Source organism: Pterocles gutturalis, unplaced genomic scaffold (genome assembly GCF_000699245.1).
Source record: "Pterocles gutturalis isolate BGI_N339 unplaced genomic scaffold, ASM69924v1 scaffold29612, whole genome shotgun sequence".
Taxonomy (NCBI): domain Eukaryota; kingdom Metazoa; phylum Chordata; class Aves; order Pterocliformes; family Pteroclidae; genus Pterocles; species Pterocles gutturalis.
Window position 1 is genome coordinate 1 of NW_010113698.1, and position 19278 is coordinate 19278.

Below are 19278 nucleotides of genomic sequence, written 5' to 3' on the forward strand. Positions count from 1 at the left end.
TCCTCCCCCACTGCAAAACAAACCTGGTTACAAATAAGCTAGTTACAAAATGCAAATTCATCCCACCCACGTGAGGACACAGCCGGTGCCCCGGTCCCAGGAGAAGCCATACACACTGGCCGGGCGACTCCTTTCCTGCCTCTGTCCCTGATCTCACTCCAGCTCGAGTCACCTCTGCCCCTTCTGCCTGACTGAGCTTTTAAAAACATACAACAACAGGTTTTTTTGCAAGTCAGAAAGCTCCATGGAGGAAGCTCCAACTCTGGACTGCACAGTAAATAGGCAGACTGGCTGCCGCTGTATTCCTTCCTCTAGAGAAGTCAGTCCAGATTTTCCACTCTTTTCGTTACACCTGGTATCTGATCTGTAATGGTATAAAAACCAGACCTGACCCCATCTTAGAAGCATGCCCCAGCTGATTTAGTCATCCTCACAAAGATGAACAGCTGTTGAAATAGGCAGACTGGGCCCAAATTTTGTCTGTCTTGACTGAGCTGGAATAGTGAGGCGACTCTCAAATACTGGGGACATAAAGATGAGGTGCCTAAGCGCTAAAAGAACAACAAAAAAAAACCCACTTCTGAATTTCTTTTTAACATATAGAAACAGAAGGAAAAATTAATTAAGTGAGAACCAGTGCTACTGGTGTGCTCACAAAGGGTCAGGTAGATCTTTTGGAAAGGGCTGAAGCATTACAAACGTCACAGCAGCTCAGGTCTCCGACCCCAGCGCTGCCCTGACTGCCGCGTCCGCTGGGTCAGGACAAACACAGCGTGCCAACCACTGGCCTGAATTGAAAACGATCCGTCCAGATTTATTTATTCCTACTAAAACAAAATCCTGTTGAACAGTACGTAACTCTGTGTCTCTACAAACTCACAGCTATCTGCCAAACAATAAAAATTCCAAACTACAAAAGATGAGTTGTATTCAGTAAATATAAATGGGAAATTTAGGCTTTGTGTAGAATGTTTATCAGACTATTTACAGTGCAACACAGATCGTTTGAGTTCAGATCTCGCCAGCTTCTCTCTCTTCTGATCTCTTGGAACGAGATTTGCCATTTGTGCTCTCGTGCCGCCTCTCAGAAGAGCTCTTCTCTTTTCTCTCTCTGTCTCTTGACTTTTCTCTTGAAGATCGATCTCTAGAAGATCTGAAGTACAAAGTAAACCATTGCTATAAGCTTCACAACTAACAGAATTTTAAATATGCACAAAATGACAACACGTCCCTAGCAGGGCTGTGGCGTAACACAAGGCTCTCACAGAAATGTGCCTAGATCCTGAGATGTCAGGAGCAGCGTCCCCCAAGACAGCAACTCTGGTCCCTCTCCGAGCTCTATGTAAGAGAACGCCAGTTCTGCAGCGCTGCGTGCACGGCGCAGCCTTTGTTGCTCTCCTCACAGTGATCCTGTCAAGCTGTTGTCACAGGGCTCTCTGAGGTCTTCCCTGGGCCCGTCAGTACTTTACTGGGCCATACTGGAGTGCCTGCAAATTCTTCCTCATCTGTCACTCAGCTCTGTTTGCATCTTCCAGAGCGGTTTTTCATTACACTCTAAGCCTAGCAGCTTTCTGCTCAACTGCTTTAAATGCCAACCACATTCTTTAGACTCAAATGCTTGCTCAGCCCTGGGCTTTTTTTACTTTGCATCCTGACAAGCATTGTCCTTGGCAGCACCCTGAGTTCAAAGTCAGGATGACACATTTCTATTCACAGCCCAAAATACAGGCCAGTCTTTTCACAGCCTGCCCGAAAGACAGCTAGAGATTTTCAGCAGTGCTTCGCTGTATCAGCCCACACAGAATTAAGCAGAGGGCTTCATGTTAGTCCCAACCTGAAAAGGCTGTTTTCCTGGGAGATTTGCTTATCGACCAGCAGCCTTCAAGAAGTGCTGATCCTGAGTGAGCTCTAGCGGCCCGCAGCCCTTCAGACCTAGGCAGAGGCTGTCACAGACCGCACAGAGCCAGCACATTTTACTCTACGACTCAGTACACAGGTTGTTTTTTTTTTTTCACAGTCACAAGAAGGGGACCTGGCAGGTACCTTAGAGGTTCCAGCTTTCATTCATGCTGATTGTACAGTTTAGAAATACTGCACAACTGATCTGTTAAACCTTACAGCCCTCTGTATCACATGAGCCATTTCATTTGCATTACATTGTGTCATTTAACCAGAAGACAACCTTAGTCTGATGGGATTAACTCTTCTGCTGTTCCCACAGCAATGCCCGCTGCCCAGAGTCCTCCTACCCCAAGATCTCCAGATCCTGCGACAGGCTCTCCGTTTCTTTATATGAGCAAGACCTCAGACCAGCAGAACCTGAATGCAGGTTTCATTAATTGTCGAGGTGAAAACAAGCTACACACTTTCAGGGAGGAGTTTTTCTGTTTGTTCTCTTGTTTTTATTTTCTTAAACTGATCCTGGTCTCTTCCCAGTTCTCTGTAATTTTGTGAAAGTATGTGAGGTAGCGAATCCCCCTACCATCTCGATGGGCTGATTCGAATGTGTTCAAGGTTTTCGAAGTAATCCCTTACCTGCTCTTTAGTAATAGTTATTACAGGGTCTTCCTCACTTCCTAATTGTCCAAACTTCTTTTCTTTATTTTTCATGTTCAAGACAGATTTAAAAAAGGACTTTAGTATCTCAGCCATTGGAGCATCAACAGTATTTACACACCCCCCCTCAATTAACAGACTTATTTTTTCAGACCATTATTTCCCTCCCCTTCATCAGGTATCTTTAAAACCTGTTCTTAACCCTTAGCTAAAGTGACACATGACAAGACACACAACAGTAGGTTTGTTTCTAGAACTGTACATGCGCAGTGGTGCCTAATCACGCGACACAGTGCTAAAGCACTCTCCTATTAATTAGGAGCACTTAAAAAAAGCCAGCTCTAACTTCAGCAAGCACCTGGTGATAGACTTGCTCCTGGGCTTAGAAGGGCTGTAAGAAAACACAACGATTCTTTTCAGTTTTTCAAATGCTCCCACATATGTTTGCCTCATCTTTCCTCTAACACAGCGGGTGTTTTGCTGAGTTTCAGAAGAGACCTAGAGCCTTTCTTCAGGCTGCAGCACCTCTCCTCAGCGACAGGAGAACTGTATACTCCTCCTCCTCCTGGCTGCCTTTTCCCCTGCCTCTAGTGCAGATTCCTGAAGAACTGTCTCTCTCTCAACCAGCTACCTTCTTACACTAACAGAAGGCTTCCCCCAGGTCCCAAATCAAACATTTCCTTCCCCATGCCAGCACTGAGAGAAAAACTGGGAGGCAGAAGGTAACCATAGAAATGTAACGTTAAAACTGCCTCTCAGTTACTTGGCTTTCACAGGCCTGGGGAGGCTCAGTTAGATCAAGCAGGCCTTTGTGCTGAAGAAAATGAGCAACTTCTCAAGGCTCAGCACTGCAAGTCAGGGAACCAGTTCTATCTCCTAGACTCTCCTGTCAGTCTGGGATCTCGCTGTGGTTATTGCCCTACTGATCTCATGTGAGACCATCTACAAACGGCCACTGGGAAATCCTGCTTTGGCCCAGGAGTTGGCACAGGACGCTGCAGCTGCTAACTTGAGAGACCTGTCATAGTCCTGCTCACTCTAGGGGTCTGGGCAGGCTCACTGTGATGCCAAGGACCCCCCTTTCCAGAAGCACCCGTGTCAGGAATACATACTTGTGTTTTGAACTCCTGTCTCTGGACCCCCGTCGGTGACCTCTGCTGTGGCTGCGGGAACGGCTCCGGTGGCGTCTGTGTCGGTCTCGGGACCTGGAGCGAGACTTCCGCCGTTCGCGGGAAGCTGATCTCGAGCGTCTTCGCCTCCTATCCCGAGACCGCGATCTGCAGAGGACACAGATTGCCTCAGACTCAGGAGACAGGCCAGTACACTGGGTCTGTGCACCTGAGCCCACCTCTCAGTCGTTCCTGAGTAACGAATATCCAGAGCATCAGCATCCCCACCCCTGCCAACACAGGAGGCAGAGCACCTACAGGGTGGGCATCCTCCCTCCTGGGCCTCATGCTACCAACAAAATGCCAATGGGTAAATTCCATTTTCTGGGAAGATGATATAAAAAGCTCCCACCATTAATGTAAGCACGTGCTGATACCAAGAACAGAGCTTACCAACCGTGCCTCGCTCCAAGCGAGGCCTGCATAAGAAGAGGGGCCAAAGGAAGGGGCATGTGAAATTACCATAACCTGGATAGCAGTGAGACTGCCTTGTGAACGTACTGAACTTTAGAAGCAGCCTCGTTTCAATCTGCTCTAAAAACACCACAAAGGATGCCAATGTCTATGGAAAGCAGTAGAGAGGAAGATCTCCAGGTAGGTGATCAGAGAGGATGCTGTCATACCATGAAGGCAAGCTCTTCACAGAGATGTGGGGGCTTTTTCATCTGAGCTATAATATATGTAACAGGTCTATTTCAGACATTAAAGCTATCAAAGTATATCAGACACTTATTGAAAGAGGCATCAAGCATGCTCTTGACTCATACCCTGGAGCACACAGCACCCTCTGTCCCGACCAGGCTGGCCAGCACCTGCTTTCTGGCCCAGTGGGTAACACGAAGTTGCCCGGCACCAGTGAGGTGCCCAAGCAGCAGCTCACATTTCTTTCAGGGAGCAAAACAAAAGAGACTGGGGCATTGAACGAACTCCACTTATGAGACCTAGGGAAGAAACCTCAGTAGCTAGACAGAAACAGAAACAGGTATTTGGGAGAACTGCGCACTCACCTTCGACGTTCTCTATTTCTTGATCCAGACCTAGAAAGAAAAGGAGAGTTAAGCAAGAGACGGTACGATACGGTCAGTGGGTTTTCAATAAAACAACCCATTCACACTGGCAGCTCTTCACAGGAACATAACCATACCACAAGTAACATGTCAGTTAAAAAAAACACCTTGCCATTAAAACATTAAATTAGCTTCAATTTAGGTGCCAGGGAGAATTTGTCAAAAACTGAAGAACTTTGTAGAAACATAGTTTCTACATGCAGAGCTTCCTGTCAGGACAGAAAAAGTCTACAAACCAATTCAGTCTCTGTTAATAAAACACCACAACAAACCCTTTCAACTTTAAATTCGCTGTGCATGTTTGTTAGATATGCTTTACCCTCTGCAGTCGAACACCACCTACATCAACTCTAACATTTTCAAGAAAAAAATGCCACCCTCCTCCACTCAGAAAGACACTTAATGGTCTTCTGCTGTTGGTTCCTTTGAGGTAGTTGCATATTAAAAAGGTTTTAATAAATAGAAAACAGCATTTTCTCACTCATCATATTTATTTAACAAACATTAGAAGGAAGTTTGCATCAGTTCTTCCTGTTTGGGAAAGATGAGCTAGGAAAAAGAGGGGACACAGGCACAAGGAAATAACTATTCCTGAAAAGTAACTAAGAGATATAACTAAAAATCCTTAGAAAGCCATTGAATCATCCAAGCCTCACTATTCTTTCTCACATTTCCATGGCTTCAGAGCTCATGTCTGGTATTCTCAACTTAAAGCTGTAAGCATTAGCTTTTGACAGTCAGTAAATAACAATGTCACAATTCTTTCCACTTCGGAAGCACCATTACTCAGCACCGCTTAAAATACCACTCCACGTGAAAGATACGCCCTCCCTCTTTCTCTGTGGCCACATTCCAGAGCCAGCTTACACCAAAACACCACACGCTGTCTGAACAGTCTCTTTTTGCTTTGAGGAGTGGAGAGTCTCCCTGTTTAATGACTTAGAGACTCGCTCTCATAACTGCTCCCATCTCCCCACTGCACACAGACTCACGGGGAGGTTCCATTTACATGACCACAGAGCTGTTCTGGCACCATAACAGGAGATGCAGCTGAAAGTTACACAGAAAAAAAATTTAAAAAGCAATAGAGAAGCGTCTATTTTCATAACATCATTAATGCCATACTTGGATAAGACCAGATTCAGAGAATCAATGTGCACTGACATTCCTTCATCATGAAATGGGGTTGTTCAACCGTGGTAGAAAGAAAATAGACCCCAAATTTAGAAAAAAAATCAGATAGGACTGTAAACAAGATGCAGCTAAATATGGAGTCAGGCAAATGAACCATGTGCTGAGGCAACACACAAGATGACCAGATGAAGGAAAGAAAAACTAGGAGAGCAAGGCAACAACCACACACCTACTGCTTCATGTAACACAACCTGACGGAGCAGCAAGGCTTCCTGGAGATGCCTGGCAGGCAGCTGACTTTTTTTTGGTGGTTGTAATTACTCCAAGTTCTTAATGTTCTTTTTCTCCTGATCACTTTATTCTGAATCACCGGTGCACACATCCACACAAAGCCATTCCACATCCCTGAAAAGCCTGGCTGCCCTTACACGCCCATGATCTGAGCAGGAGTTTGCACAACAAAATCCTGATAATCCCTCTCAAGCGCTAGACTTGAGCATTCAGGAAGCATCCAACAAAACCGCACTTTCCTTACAAACCTGAATCAGTATACAGCAGGAGACAGTAGAATGCTGCTGTCCAGAGAAGTGAGAGGCTGAGCATGTGTATTATTTTTCTTCTTTTTTGTCCCTGCATCACAGAGGCTACATCCTGAGTTTCATAACCTGTGTTTCGGCCAACTTAATACAAAGGAAATCCATTTGTCATCTCCACCTAGTCTCGTTTGCTGCTGCGCTCTGGCAGCAAATACCGAGGAATGAACTTCCACACATGCCATCTCTCCACAGAATTTCAGCCTGGTGAGATTACTGGGCAGCCTGCAGCCACCAGCAACACCAAGTAAAGGACTTGTGCTTATTTACTACTAGGGGTGACGACAACCCAGTTTGCTCATTCCTATGTGGAATTCACAGTTCAGTTGACAAACTAATAAAGTCTGTGAGAGCTAGAGTTTCACAAGCAGATCTACAGGTTTCCATAGTACGTCACAGTGCCTGCAAGCCACCAAAGACTTCTCAAAGTCAAGCAGTACTCTTTCTCCTACTGAGTAACATCATGAAGATGCTGCAGATAAAGATATGACAAGAACCATCATGAAGGAAATGGTTTCTGTGGTTTCTTTAAGTATCAAACTGTGCTTAAGAGTGGCAGTCTGAAAGGCGGTAGAAGTCGACGATTAGTTTTTGATAGGAAAATGTCCCTGTAAGCATGGTGCTGCACAGCTCCCAGAGGAGAAGGTGCTGAGAAATGGAGAAATCTGGGCGTTAGTCCCAGTTCTGACACTGAGTGCCCACTGGGAAAACTATTTTCCTTCTTTGCGTCAAGTTCTCATTTTGAAGAGGCAAATAATTTGACCTCCTCCTTCACAACAAGCTTTTCTTTGGTATCCGAACAGAGGAACATACAGATTGCTCCATACAGTGAGAGCAAATGCTGGCCACAGTCTCTAAGTAGTGCCACATATGGACCCAGCAAGAACTCAGACTTCAGGCCAACTCAACGCAGTTCTTAAACCCTTCATATTTACATCATTAAATAAGTGGTCTTCAAACCCCCTCATCACATGTATCCATATATGAGCTACCTGTGAACACAAGAGACTCCTTTACTCTCAAGAACTGAGGGTTTGTTCGTTTGTTTTTTTTAAAACCACAAAACCAAAACCACAGACATGACACAGAAGCAAGAACACCAGCATTCTGGGGAGATGCAGAGCAACAAAGAGATCCAGAGGACTCTTCCTGAAGGCAACTCTATTGAGTAATTTTCACACAGAAATGACCTCCAGGAAGAAGAGGCACCACAGAGACAGATGCACTAAGTCCCTGTTAGATGCGGTCCTACTGTGGGTCAGAAAGAGCCTGCCACGAAGCAGCTGTGTGGGAAGACACTTCTTGTTTCATTTCCATCTTTCTGCCCATAGCAACAACATACATCAGTCCCTTTCGATTAACTCCTGCACTCCTCAGCCAGTTCCGGGTTCTGCAGCTCTGCAACATAACTGCATTTTCTGACAGCCTTGCACGGGTGGCAGAAAGCTGGGAGGCTCTACATAAAGCGCTGCCGTTCAGGAGAAAGCTGCGGCACAAGCTGGTGCTTCGTATATCACCAGGCGATCCACAGGGACAGTAAGCCCACATAAAACACCCTCACTAGAGAACGCATAACAATTTGGAGCTTACATCTCCACAACACACCAAAATCACCAAGCTGCAGACCACAGAAAACCAAGCTGCTTCGATTCTGGTATTTATTTGCCAGCATTTCCAGCAATGCGTACCCAGAAGCCAGCACCATCTTAGGGCACACTGCAGTTATGTACCCCTCATGCCTCAGGCATGGATGGCTGAAACACACTCTACAGTTTACAGTGAGGGTCAAAGAAAACTTACCACAGGCAGCAAGGTTGATTTTTTTTGATGGAAAAAGTAGAAAAGGAAAAACACGTGAGGCAACTGGGGAAATGCTGTGACAATAACAGCATTCCTACTGAGCCAGTCCCTCTGCCTGACCACTGGCACTAACCACTCTCCACACCAGGCTGTTTCACTGAGCTGTTTACACACCAGACGCCTGTTCTGTTCCAAGTACAGAAGAAACAGTTTTTCCAGTTCAGCTGGCAAGAGGCAGGAGAGCTTGTCTTGAGAATACCAACACTGCAACCACTCCCACTGTTCAGGGATTATCCACATAGGAGCAGAAGGTGACACATACGGCCACAGTCACCCCTTGGGATCCCTCGGATCCCCTAGGAAGTGTTTTCCAAAGCTGTGCCAAAAGCATATCACTGTTACTGCAGAAAAGTTTGAGGCACCCACCATCTGGCTCAAGGATACCAGCTCCACTCTTCTGTCACCTCCTAGCCCAGAAGTGAGGAGGGATGTCCAGGGGATTTTTGCACAATTAGCACCGTTTGAGCAGACCTAGCACTCGCTCATCTTAAACTTTCCAACTCAGATGCACTGGATGTGGCATTTTATCCAGATTCACATTCCCAAAGACAGGGACTAGACCAACATAAACCTGAAGAATACAGGTTCCTCACATCTTTCAGATACACAACACACATACGATTGCTCTAAGGTGGGGTCTTGTGCATTTGTTTACATCTTTAATTGAATGCCAAGGTCCTCACGCAGCATCCAGAGCACATCCAACAGCTGCTCCTGCAGCAGATGCTCCTTTCCTGCAATGCTCAGATACCAGAAATCAGACTGTTTCAAAACCAACTTCACAAACCAGTTATCAGCTTTCACTCACCGTCTGCCCATCCTCTCCTCTCGTTCTCTCTCCTCTCTCCGTCTCAAACGATCCTGGTTTCTCTTCTCTTGCTTTTCTGCCACTGTTTTCTAGAAAAGAGTTCACAGTGCATTTCAGCCATACAGTAACAGGTCAGAGAGATCTGCAGGGAGACTATTCAGGTACTAAGACAAAAGCAGTAAGACAAAGAACTGTTTCACCGCATTTTATGTGCTAGTCAAGTTCTCTGTCAAGGTTCTAATTTTCCTCACAATGTCGCTAACATACATCAGTGCAAGAAATGCCGCTCTCAGCTTTGAGTGCTTGTGGTATAAGAGACAAGCCCAAAAGCTTTGAGGCTTGTATGTCTCACCACGAGTGTACACAACACAAGGAAACAGTGCTCTGGCCTCGCGCCAATGATCAATTGAGGCCCTGACCTCAATATGCTGCCTAGTGAATAAAGCGCAGGAACCACAACTGTTACTCGAGCAGGCTAAAGGTCTGTGTTTGCAAGCAAGGCCAGCACTGAAATTCCATTACAAACCATTCCAGAAACTTCTAATCACTTCAGCTACTGAAGATCTTCTTCACTGACAGCACTATGCAAAACTTCCAAGCATTTCGCTAAGAGGTCTCAAAGTGCTCCTCAACAGTCAAAAAACCCATAGTGACAAATTTCAGGAAGGCCAAAGAGGAAGAGCAATGGTACAGTCACATATATTTAAGGAATAAATGACAACAGTGGTCTGGTTTGACCAATTCTGAGAGTGCACATTTCATAACCCAGAAATTACAGAACAGAACCCAATATGAGGCTACACAAACTTCCATTTGAAGTTTCAGGGACTCCGCAATCAGAAATTTCTGGGCTTTTACAAGTACTCTGCAAATAATTCTGTGTGAACTTAATTAAGTGTTGAATGTCTTCAGAACTACAAGAAAGTTTAAAACAGACAGGATTACCCTCAGCTGATCCAGTTTCTCACGAATCTGAATGAAACCCAAGTGTAATTTGCCTCCAAAGTGGTCAGCAAGACGCCGGTCGTTGTCATGGAGACCCAGATATGCTGAACAGACTTCACACACACGCAGCTTCTGCTGCTGGAAACTGGATGCAGGCATTGAATTTCGGTATTCTTCCTAAAGGGAGAAAAAAAAAAAACAAAAAAAAAAAAAACAAAAAAAAAAAAAACCAAAAAAAAAAAAAAAAAAAAAAAAAAACAAAAAAAAAACAAACCAAAAAAAAAACCAGGCAAATGTCAGGGAACCCTTACATAGTCACAGCCCTCCAGTGAAACCCCTGCAAAGAACTGCACCGCTGCTTTCAAGAATCAAAAACCCCCCTCAATCCAAAGGGAGGTGGCGTACAAAACCCTTTGTGAGCACAGCTAACCTGACAGTCTATCCTTGCAAGTGACCAGTGACCAAATATTTCAGAGGGCGAATCCCCCTGACTCCAGTCAGCTTTCTTCACTAGATAAAAGTTTATAAAAAGCTCTTCTTCATCTACTAGACTACACTGCCAACTGCTTCCTGGCACACAGCTGAAACTGAGAACAGAGCTGCTGGCAACATCAGAACCAAGGCAGGAACTGCCCAGCTGTTTGTCACGCACTCAGCCTCGCCCAGACCACTATTACCATTCATAGGAGAACCAACGCCGTACCTCTGCCTCTTTCTTTTTTGCTCGGACTTTCTCCACTTCCATCAGGATCTTTTGAGACTCATCAACATTTCCTTCAGCTCCCAGCTGTTCAGCTTTAGCCAGGAGCTTTCCAATGTCTTCATTCAGCTCATGTACTTTCTCTGCCTAAAGAGAATAGTCAGTTTTTAATAAGACAAAAAAATTTGCTCAAGTTTGCAGGACTTTTCCTTTTTCTCTAAAAACATTGTTTAAGAAAAGCAGTTGTTGGAACATGACCATAAGCCTCCAAAAGCCTGAGGGAAACAAAAGGGATTGGCGGCCAAGCACAGGCAATGCAGTCACAGATAGCAGAGAGAAACTGGACGTGGAGAGGACATCACCAGTTCTGCCACAAACTGTGGCACATTTGGAGCTTACAGGACAGGATAGAGCCCACAAAACCAGCTTCAGAAATGTTTTGTATCGACCCAAACAAGAAACTTCACAGGCACTTATTAAGACAACAATCATGGGATGGATTTGCTACCTAAGTTATTGTACTACCCTTGAACAGCGTCGGGGGGAACCAATGTTTATTGTCATGCTAAAGCAACATATTTTAGAGTTCATGTTTTACATTACTGTGGCCCTCTGAACCAGTAAATCTGTCCCAAGAACAGCCAGAGAAGCATTTGAGGAGGATGTCTGGAATCCACAAGTCCTTTGTGGAGCCTAACTTCCCAGTATCAATGGTGTCAGTGATAACAGAGCACCAGTGCTCTTGCACAGATGTTCAGAACATTTAATGAGAGAACAATACCTTTGCAGACACTTCAGCGCTGATCTCTTCCTGTGTCTCAGCCAGGCGTTTCTTGGCCAGTTCTGTTCTCCTGTCACACTCTGCGATGAAGGATTCCAGGTGATCCATCGCCTGCATGTTCAGACAAAGAACTGTGAATTAAGATGCTCTCCGTGCCAGATCTAGCTTTGACAGTCAACAGCTAGCTGGTGCAATCCCTGTACAATGTACAACCTCAAGAACAGATGCCTTGAGAAAAAAATATATGATGCTTTGCAGAAAAAGTAAAATTTGATCTCTGCCCTTAAGTCTGTTGTCTGCCTGGAACCTGACACAGTTCTTTGACACATAACAGGATGCTCACATGAAGACTGCTTTGCCCTGGAACTTCCAACACATGAGCAACAGGTGCAAAGACAAAAGCACTTGAATAACATCAAAAGGGAAGACCAAATTGTTCTTTCACTTGATCTGTTCCATCACAAGAAAGCTAAATCCGGCAAAAGTGAAACCACAGAGCAGAAAGCTCCTTCTGGGACAGGCCACTAGGTAACAATGACCTGGGACAGAGCAGCAGGTGTGGGATGCAAAGAATGTCAGAGCAGCCTCCCAGCTAGCTGGACTCGTGGATGATAATTACTCATTCCAGGTTTGATGTGGATATAGGAGACACAAAGTAAGTTTGTTGTTAATAGGCTAACAGTACAGGATGGGAGAAAGAAGGAAAGAGCCCTTTAGGCTGGATATTAGAAAAAATTTCTTCACTGAAAGAGTGATCAAACATTGGAACAGGCTGCCCAGGGAAGTGGTGGAGTCGCCATCCCTGGAGGGGGTCAAGAAACACGTAGATGTGGTGCTTCAGGACATGGGTTAGTGGGTTCGGTGGCATTGACAGTTGGACTTGATGATCCTTGAGGTCTTTTCCAACCTTAATGATTCTATAATTTCAAGCCAGCAATCAAGCCAGCATTTGGGAAGGGGCTGCACATTCTTGTCAGATAACACATCAAATAACACTGCTAGCTGAAACGCCCACCGAGTTCTAGTGTTCAGCCAAATAACTTCAAGAGGCAGTTTCCACAAAAGTAACAGAAATTTCTCCATACTCACATCCAGCTCAAAAAACAGGTCTCTCTCTTTACTTGCAATCTCATAATCTGCTCGCAGAGCCAAGTCATGGATCTTTGTACATTCTCCCAGGTCCATTCGCTGTTGAAAAGAAAAAGGAAAATCAATGTCAGAACCCTCCATTATGGCCACAAGCAGCAGATACTTAACTCTTGCCAACTGTATCCTATCAAAATACAGCCTCTTTGGGAAGAAGAGCTTCCCCTTAACCTGTTCCGTAACAGGATGAGCCTGAAGAACCACATGCTTGCTAGAACTTATTTTCTAGGTATTCCTGGAACAATACTAAACACCCCAAATGTCTTAAGTCCAGTCCCACTCCTGCTCTAGGTCACTGCACAGCCTTAGAAATCGCCGGGAGGGAGTTGGGAAGGTGCAGCACACCACAGCAGCAGCTCCTTCAACTGGCACCAACTCCAAACGCCTCCTGGTATGGAGGTACAGCACAGCTACACACACAGCTCCGTATCCTGTTTAAAGCTCACCCAGAAAAGCACATCTGTGTCAGGATGAGCCCTAGTACCATACTGAACGACACCAGATAGCAGAACACAGAATGCTTCCTACCAAGAACAAATGGACTCAAGGGAAAAAGAGGTATGGCCAGTAGAAAAACACAAACCCACACTCAGCAACAGCAGACTCATAATCCTACAGCGAGCCCCTTCCCACTTTCAGCTGTGGCCTGCGATTTTAAAACCTGCCCAGCAAAGCTAATTCCTACACATAAGTTCAACTAATGAGAGACTTCTTGAGAGCATCTCCTCTCCCAGAAAGCCCTGACTTGCATGCTGCCCTTCACTCCCATTGCAGTTGTTGCTATTTAAATGTTTCTTCCCCAACCTAGTAGTTAACAGCCACATGAACTGAAGTTAATTATGCTCACAAAATATGGAAATGCCATTTTGACATTATCAATATGTAACAGAGAACATTTCCCTTAAAGTAGAAAAAGAATATGACATTTTGAAATCCAAAATAAGAAAGGCCTAAGTGTGAGCCACAGAACGAACGTCAGCGTAGACGAAGGAGTGCCCCAGCCAGCCATCCTCTCCTCTTTGTCACCACCAGCCCCAAGGAGCCCAAACCTGAACACACCCAACTCACTGAACTGCAGAAAAAGCTAAATCCAGCTCAATCGGGTTCAACACAGAATCTCTGTGGAATATCCCAAACCGGAGCGGTGGTGCCAGGAACACCTATGTGAAGCACTCGGACAGCACCAAGGTAAGTGTTCAGAATGAAGCAAATCAACTAAAGCAAGCTCTGCCAGGTAATCCAATTACCTGTGTTATTAGCTTTTCTTTTTTAAAGACAGAAAGCAATTCTGGATGACTTGCCACTGTTGAGTTTTCCTCATTTTGCTCAGGTTTCCCAGAAACAGGAGGCCACAGGCAGCAGGCTGCAGAAACAGACACTACATCCAGGAATAGTCCTGCTGAGCTCTCTAATAGTAGAAATGTAATGCCTACAAAAAAAAGAGTTCTGGCACTTTCAGAGCTTAATCACATTCATCTTCAGGCAAACCTCTTCAAAGTATGCTAGTGAGCTGCTGATATTTCACCACAAAAATAGCTTTCCACACTGTTGCCTTAAATCTTTTCTTACGGTTATTTGACTGAGATCCCTTTCCAACATAGCGAGAAAAGAGCTCGTGACATGTGACAGTTACATGTGACTGCCACAGATCAGAAGTATTCTTATCCGAATTCTTCTTGCAAGCTGAGCCACTAGCTCCACTCCACAGAAGGGGCTCCAACCCAAAACCTCCAAAGAGCCGACGGTGTGCTCTGTACTCCTCTCCCTGGTTGGTAAAAGGCAATGACTCTCTCAACCTCTTCCTCTGGGGGACAACGTTCAGGTCTCATCAGCATACAAACCTCAAGCCTTCCTCCACACCCTTCAAGACGATCTAGGTGCAAGGAGATTTTCCCAGGTGTTGCTCACTTCAGGTTAAGACCAGTAGCCCTTCTGTCTCAAAGAATCCTCTCATCTCAGGGAGGCCCATCATCAAATTCTCATCCTTTCCAGCAGGGATGGCGATTTGCTCCTGTTAACACCCACGGCTTGTTTGTACCACAGGTATTTGAGACAGGTAACCAGCAGAGCCCGAGCAAAGATTTAACCACCCCCCATACACACAAAGACCTAATACATTTAGATGCCACTGATAATTAGTCCCGCTCACATTTGCCAAGCAATCCACATTCTGAGGTGCCTCTCATGATCTCCACTGAACTGCTAACTCACCAGAGTCTATATCCATGAGGAAGGCTCTTTCATAGTAATCACAGCTGCAGTTTCAGCCAGGTGAAAAAGGAAAAGTACAGACCCCCAGGAAACAATTCTGTAACCTACAGATTTCATCTCACTCACAACTCGCTGTGGGGGACACAGTAAATTCCCTGACTGTAATTTCCAAGCTGTGTTCTACCTGAGCAGCTTTCAGACTCATCTGTCCACTTACTAGGTGAGCTACAACTCAGGAGGATAACCAGCTGATGCTGTCCCTGGATGCAGTGCAGTACTTCCACTTGCAGAAATACGCCTGCCATTAGCTGCAGAGCCAACTCAGGGCAGGCCACTAACGATCTGGTGACAAGTCCCCTGATAACAGCACATGGGCGTATTAAACCAACTTGTGTTCTCCCAGAACTTTCCTTCTTTCCCATGGAGATCAACAAAAGAACCATTGTAGCTTATAGTGACAAGTTTAGACAAGTTTCTGGGGCTCTTATGACCTGCAACATTGTCCCACCTAAATGAAGCAAACATCAACATGCCTTCTGCAGCTCTCAGGAACATTCCAGAGCTCTACTTACAGTCTGCACTTCTCTGACTCTGCACCTGAAGGTCAGCGGCTGGGACTCCATCACATTTCACCAAGCGCAGCTACCCAAGGGATCCAGCTCCAATCAACCTCCCGCTAACAAATATCTGCACACACAAAGGATGCCTCCGGGGGAAGGATGCAACATAACCAGTACCAGAAGGCTTAGAGCATCTGTTGGAAGTTTCCAAAAGATCCAAGGTTCTGATTTCCCTAATAATACCCATCCAGAGATGGATGCGACCCCATCCAGCCAGGGCTGATTCACCCACACAGCTCTTCCCTTAGCAGAGCCCCATCAGATGCCTGTGAACCTGGCCACTATCACAGCAAAGCCTGCACAGGCCAGTTAAGTTTCATTCTGTGCTGGTAACGCTGACAGCTGAAACGCTGTTCCTGTTCCACGCATCACGTGTTCTTTCAACACAAACCTGTGGCACCAATACTTTTTCTTGACCACAAGAACCTGCTGACAGCCACTTAAAGGCCACCACAAGATCATCTGAGGGATCCACAAGATCATCTTCACAGTGGCAGTCTTCCTTCCTGCTCCCATGTGAGATTTCTGAGCACAAATTCCACAGCAAGAGGGAAAAGACAACTCACTGCAGACAAGGAACAACAGAAGCAGGAGAAACAGACTTCTCAATGTGCTTCTGTGCCCCAAGTGACTCCCAATGCGCCTGAACACCTGAGACTTCCTCCGTGCTCTGGCACTACCTCCAACAATCATGCCCATCGCTTAATTCAGACCCTTCGACTCACCATTTACCTTCTTCCTGGAAACACGCCAGAAGAGGTAGAAGGCAGACTCCATCTCCAAAACACCATTTGGGCCCAAAAAAAGTATTGTAAAATCTTGTGTCAAAACCCACACCCTAACCACAGTGACCTGCACGAAGGATGGCAGTGGGCAGAAGGTGATTTAAGCAGCTTTAAAATTCTGAAGTGGAAGTGAGGTGATGTGGAGCCTGATGCAGTAATCACTGGAAAATACATCTGAGCTTTGAATTAATAAAAATAAATACAGACATATGTAGAGATTGGTATTCAATTCTTACAATCTTATTCTGCAACAGCAGCCATTGAGAAGCTAAAGCTTCACTAAAGCTCTTTCTACCAGTGTTGTCATAGTCTTGCTATCACAGCGGCACAGTGGAAGGGGTGCCAGCCCTTTGAGGGTAACCCCCTGTGTGAAACCCAGCTCTTGAAATAGCAGCAGGAAGGGCTGTAAATAATGACAGTATCTTTAACAGTCTGGTTAAGTGGATGGACATGAATCGCAACAGCATTTACTGTCAAACAGTGAGGGTAAAGATGGATTTCAAACATCCATATTCATCTCCATCCTGAAATTCTGTAATCCAGCAGCAATTACAAAAGACGTGCGTTGTCTTCTTTTGAAAGCCAGACTGCATCTTTCATCTGGACACCGAAATTGAATATTTACTTTGCAAGATCTCGCTGTTAAAAGCCCACGTCACCTTTTGCTCTCAGAGAGAACACGAGAGCCAAACCTTTGAAAACCGGCCAGCTCTGTCCCCAGAGGGCAGCAGCAAAGGAGCCGACTCAACTGTTTCAAACCAGTCAGGCAGAGTGACACACTGCCCAGACCAACCAGCTCTAAAGACAGAGTCGGCGTGAGCTGTAACCTGCCATTAGCACGCCAACCAGTAATGAGGAAAAAGCCGCCATTCCACCAGAACATCACATGGTTGGAGAGAGACGGCAAAGCTCCAAGGATTAAGGATTATTGCAGCTGGTAAAACAAAAATTGCCAACCTGAAGATTCAACAGTGAACTAGAGCACCCAGGACAGCAGGCTAGCTATGGTCTCTGTCCTCTGTGGGACAAATTTGAGGCCCTAAACCATCTCAAACTGCTAAAAGACGAATAATCTTGCACTTTCAAGCGGGACTGTGAGAGAAAAAACATTTGAAGCGAATTCTGAGAGGTCCTGACTTCAGCAGTTCCATACACAGGTCACAGAAACTGAAATTAGAATGGTGACTGCTCCGTGGGCACAAAAAGTCTGATCTCTCCTAGAAGTTATGCAGGGTGCACAGATGAACCCTGAAGCGTTGTACCAACGTCAGCATCACTAGAATTCCTTATTACAGAGAATATACTTACTGTTCCAGCCAGGATATCATGAGGACAGCAATCCAGAAGGTGGCTCTTGCAAACACGATCGTCTGTAAACTTCACCCTTTGTCTGGTTTCATCTCCTGAAATTCAGTTGTGGTTTTAAATAAGGAGACATTAGAATACTGGTAAGAGCACAAAGACGTCGGTATGATCATTTCGCCTCAATATGCGGATTAAAACACTTGGTGTTCCTGCTCCCCAAAATTACTCAAAAAAAGCTTAGAGGGTAACAGGACATTCTAGAAGACTTATAATTGGCAACAAACACTATTTTAGCATTTATTCATCCAGTACACCATGTTAAACACAGTGTTGGTGAGCCGAGTAATGTCCACGGCCTGTCATCCATATAAAGAGACAGCACAGCCAGGAGAGAAAAAAGGAGACAGACAGTCTGGCTCCCAGCCAAAACCTTTTCTTTTTTTCCTCTTCTCCCCCCATTTTTCTTTTTACTGTGAGGCAGGGGCAGGAGGTACCGAAACCCATGCTACTGAAGGGCCATGAATCACAAAACCAGGCCGTGCTGGACAGTTTTTATAGGCACTCGCTATTTGCTCATCTGATAATTAAGACATCGGTCCATTTAGTTTGAAAACCAAATACGCAGTGTGCTTTCCAAGGCGTGCAAAGACAAATCTTGTAGGTCTTGGCCTGGAACACGAAGCGTGCTTCCCACCCACGCCCCACCCTCAGAAGACATTTTACACTCAGGAGCCACTTAAACAAGACAATATCAGAAAAGCAAAAAAAATAAAAAAATAAAAAAACAAAGTTAGTCAATACACACTGCGAGCTCCAACATATACTATACCCATCTGCATTCTTCAAGACCTCAGCTGCAGAATTTTATGCCCAATGTTGAAAAGTTTTAAAGGAAAAGTTTTCTTGCCCACACCTGCAGTAAGGAAGTCAGGGGAATGATACATAAAAGTAAAGGCAAAGTGGTAATGGTATGTGACAATTTTTAAGCTCATCTGTGTATGACACAGGTATGTGTAACACTAAGGTATGAATATAGTTTAGGATTCGCAAGCATCCAGGAATAATGTCGTGTCTACTGAAAATGTTTTTTTTTTTCTTTTTTTCTTTCTAAGCTACACTTTTAAAGTTACTTGTGAAAAAAAAGCAAACACTTTTTTTTTTTTTGTTATAACAGCTTTAAAAATTGGTTGTGACTCACGGCTCGATGAACATGAGGCTTTTCTGCAACTCCCTTGCAGATTGATGTAGGCAGGCAAAGATACACTGAACCTTTATAAATAAAATAGAGGGGCCACAATTGTTCAGTTTGTATGAAATAAAAATATGGGAAGCAATTCAATAGCAACTCAATACACAAAGAAAGAAAAGCACTTATTCACTTATGAAACAAAGTGCAAAGTACCTGAACAGCCCCGCTAACGTGCCAGAGGGAATCTAAGTACTCAGCGAGTCGCAGAAGGGAGATACAAACCGCAGCGGGAACACGTTTTTGCACAGGCTGCCACGTTTCTTTTTCTCGAAAAACAACTAGAGCGGCCGGCTCCTGCCGGCACACCTACCTACGTGCTGGGGATGCGCGGCGTGGCCTGGGCACGGAG

At 45.1% G+C, this 19278-nt stretch overlaps 1 protein-coding gene across 1 annotated transcript; it reads right to left on the bottom strand.

Moving 5' to 3' along the window:
- Nucleotides 1-1011: 1011 nt before the first annotated feature.
- Nucleotides 1012-18519, bottom strand: LUC7L (LUC7-like (S. cerevisiae)). Its single transcript, XM_010074606.1, has 10 exons — nt 18510-18519; nt 17684-17778; nt 12703-12801; nt 11614-11724; nt 10836-10979; nt 10133-10309; nt 9188-9276; nt 4733-4762; nt 3669-3833; nt 1012-1153 (listed from the first exon to the last, which is right to left on the bottom strand). The coding sequence occupies exons 1-10, from the start codon at nt 18517-18519 to the stop codon at nt 1012-1014; spliced, it is 1062 nt and encodes a 353-aa protein (XP_010072908.1).
- Nucleotides 18520-19278: the final 759 nt, after the last annotated feature.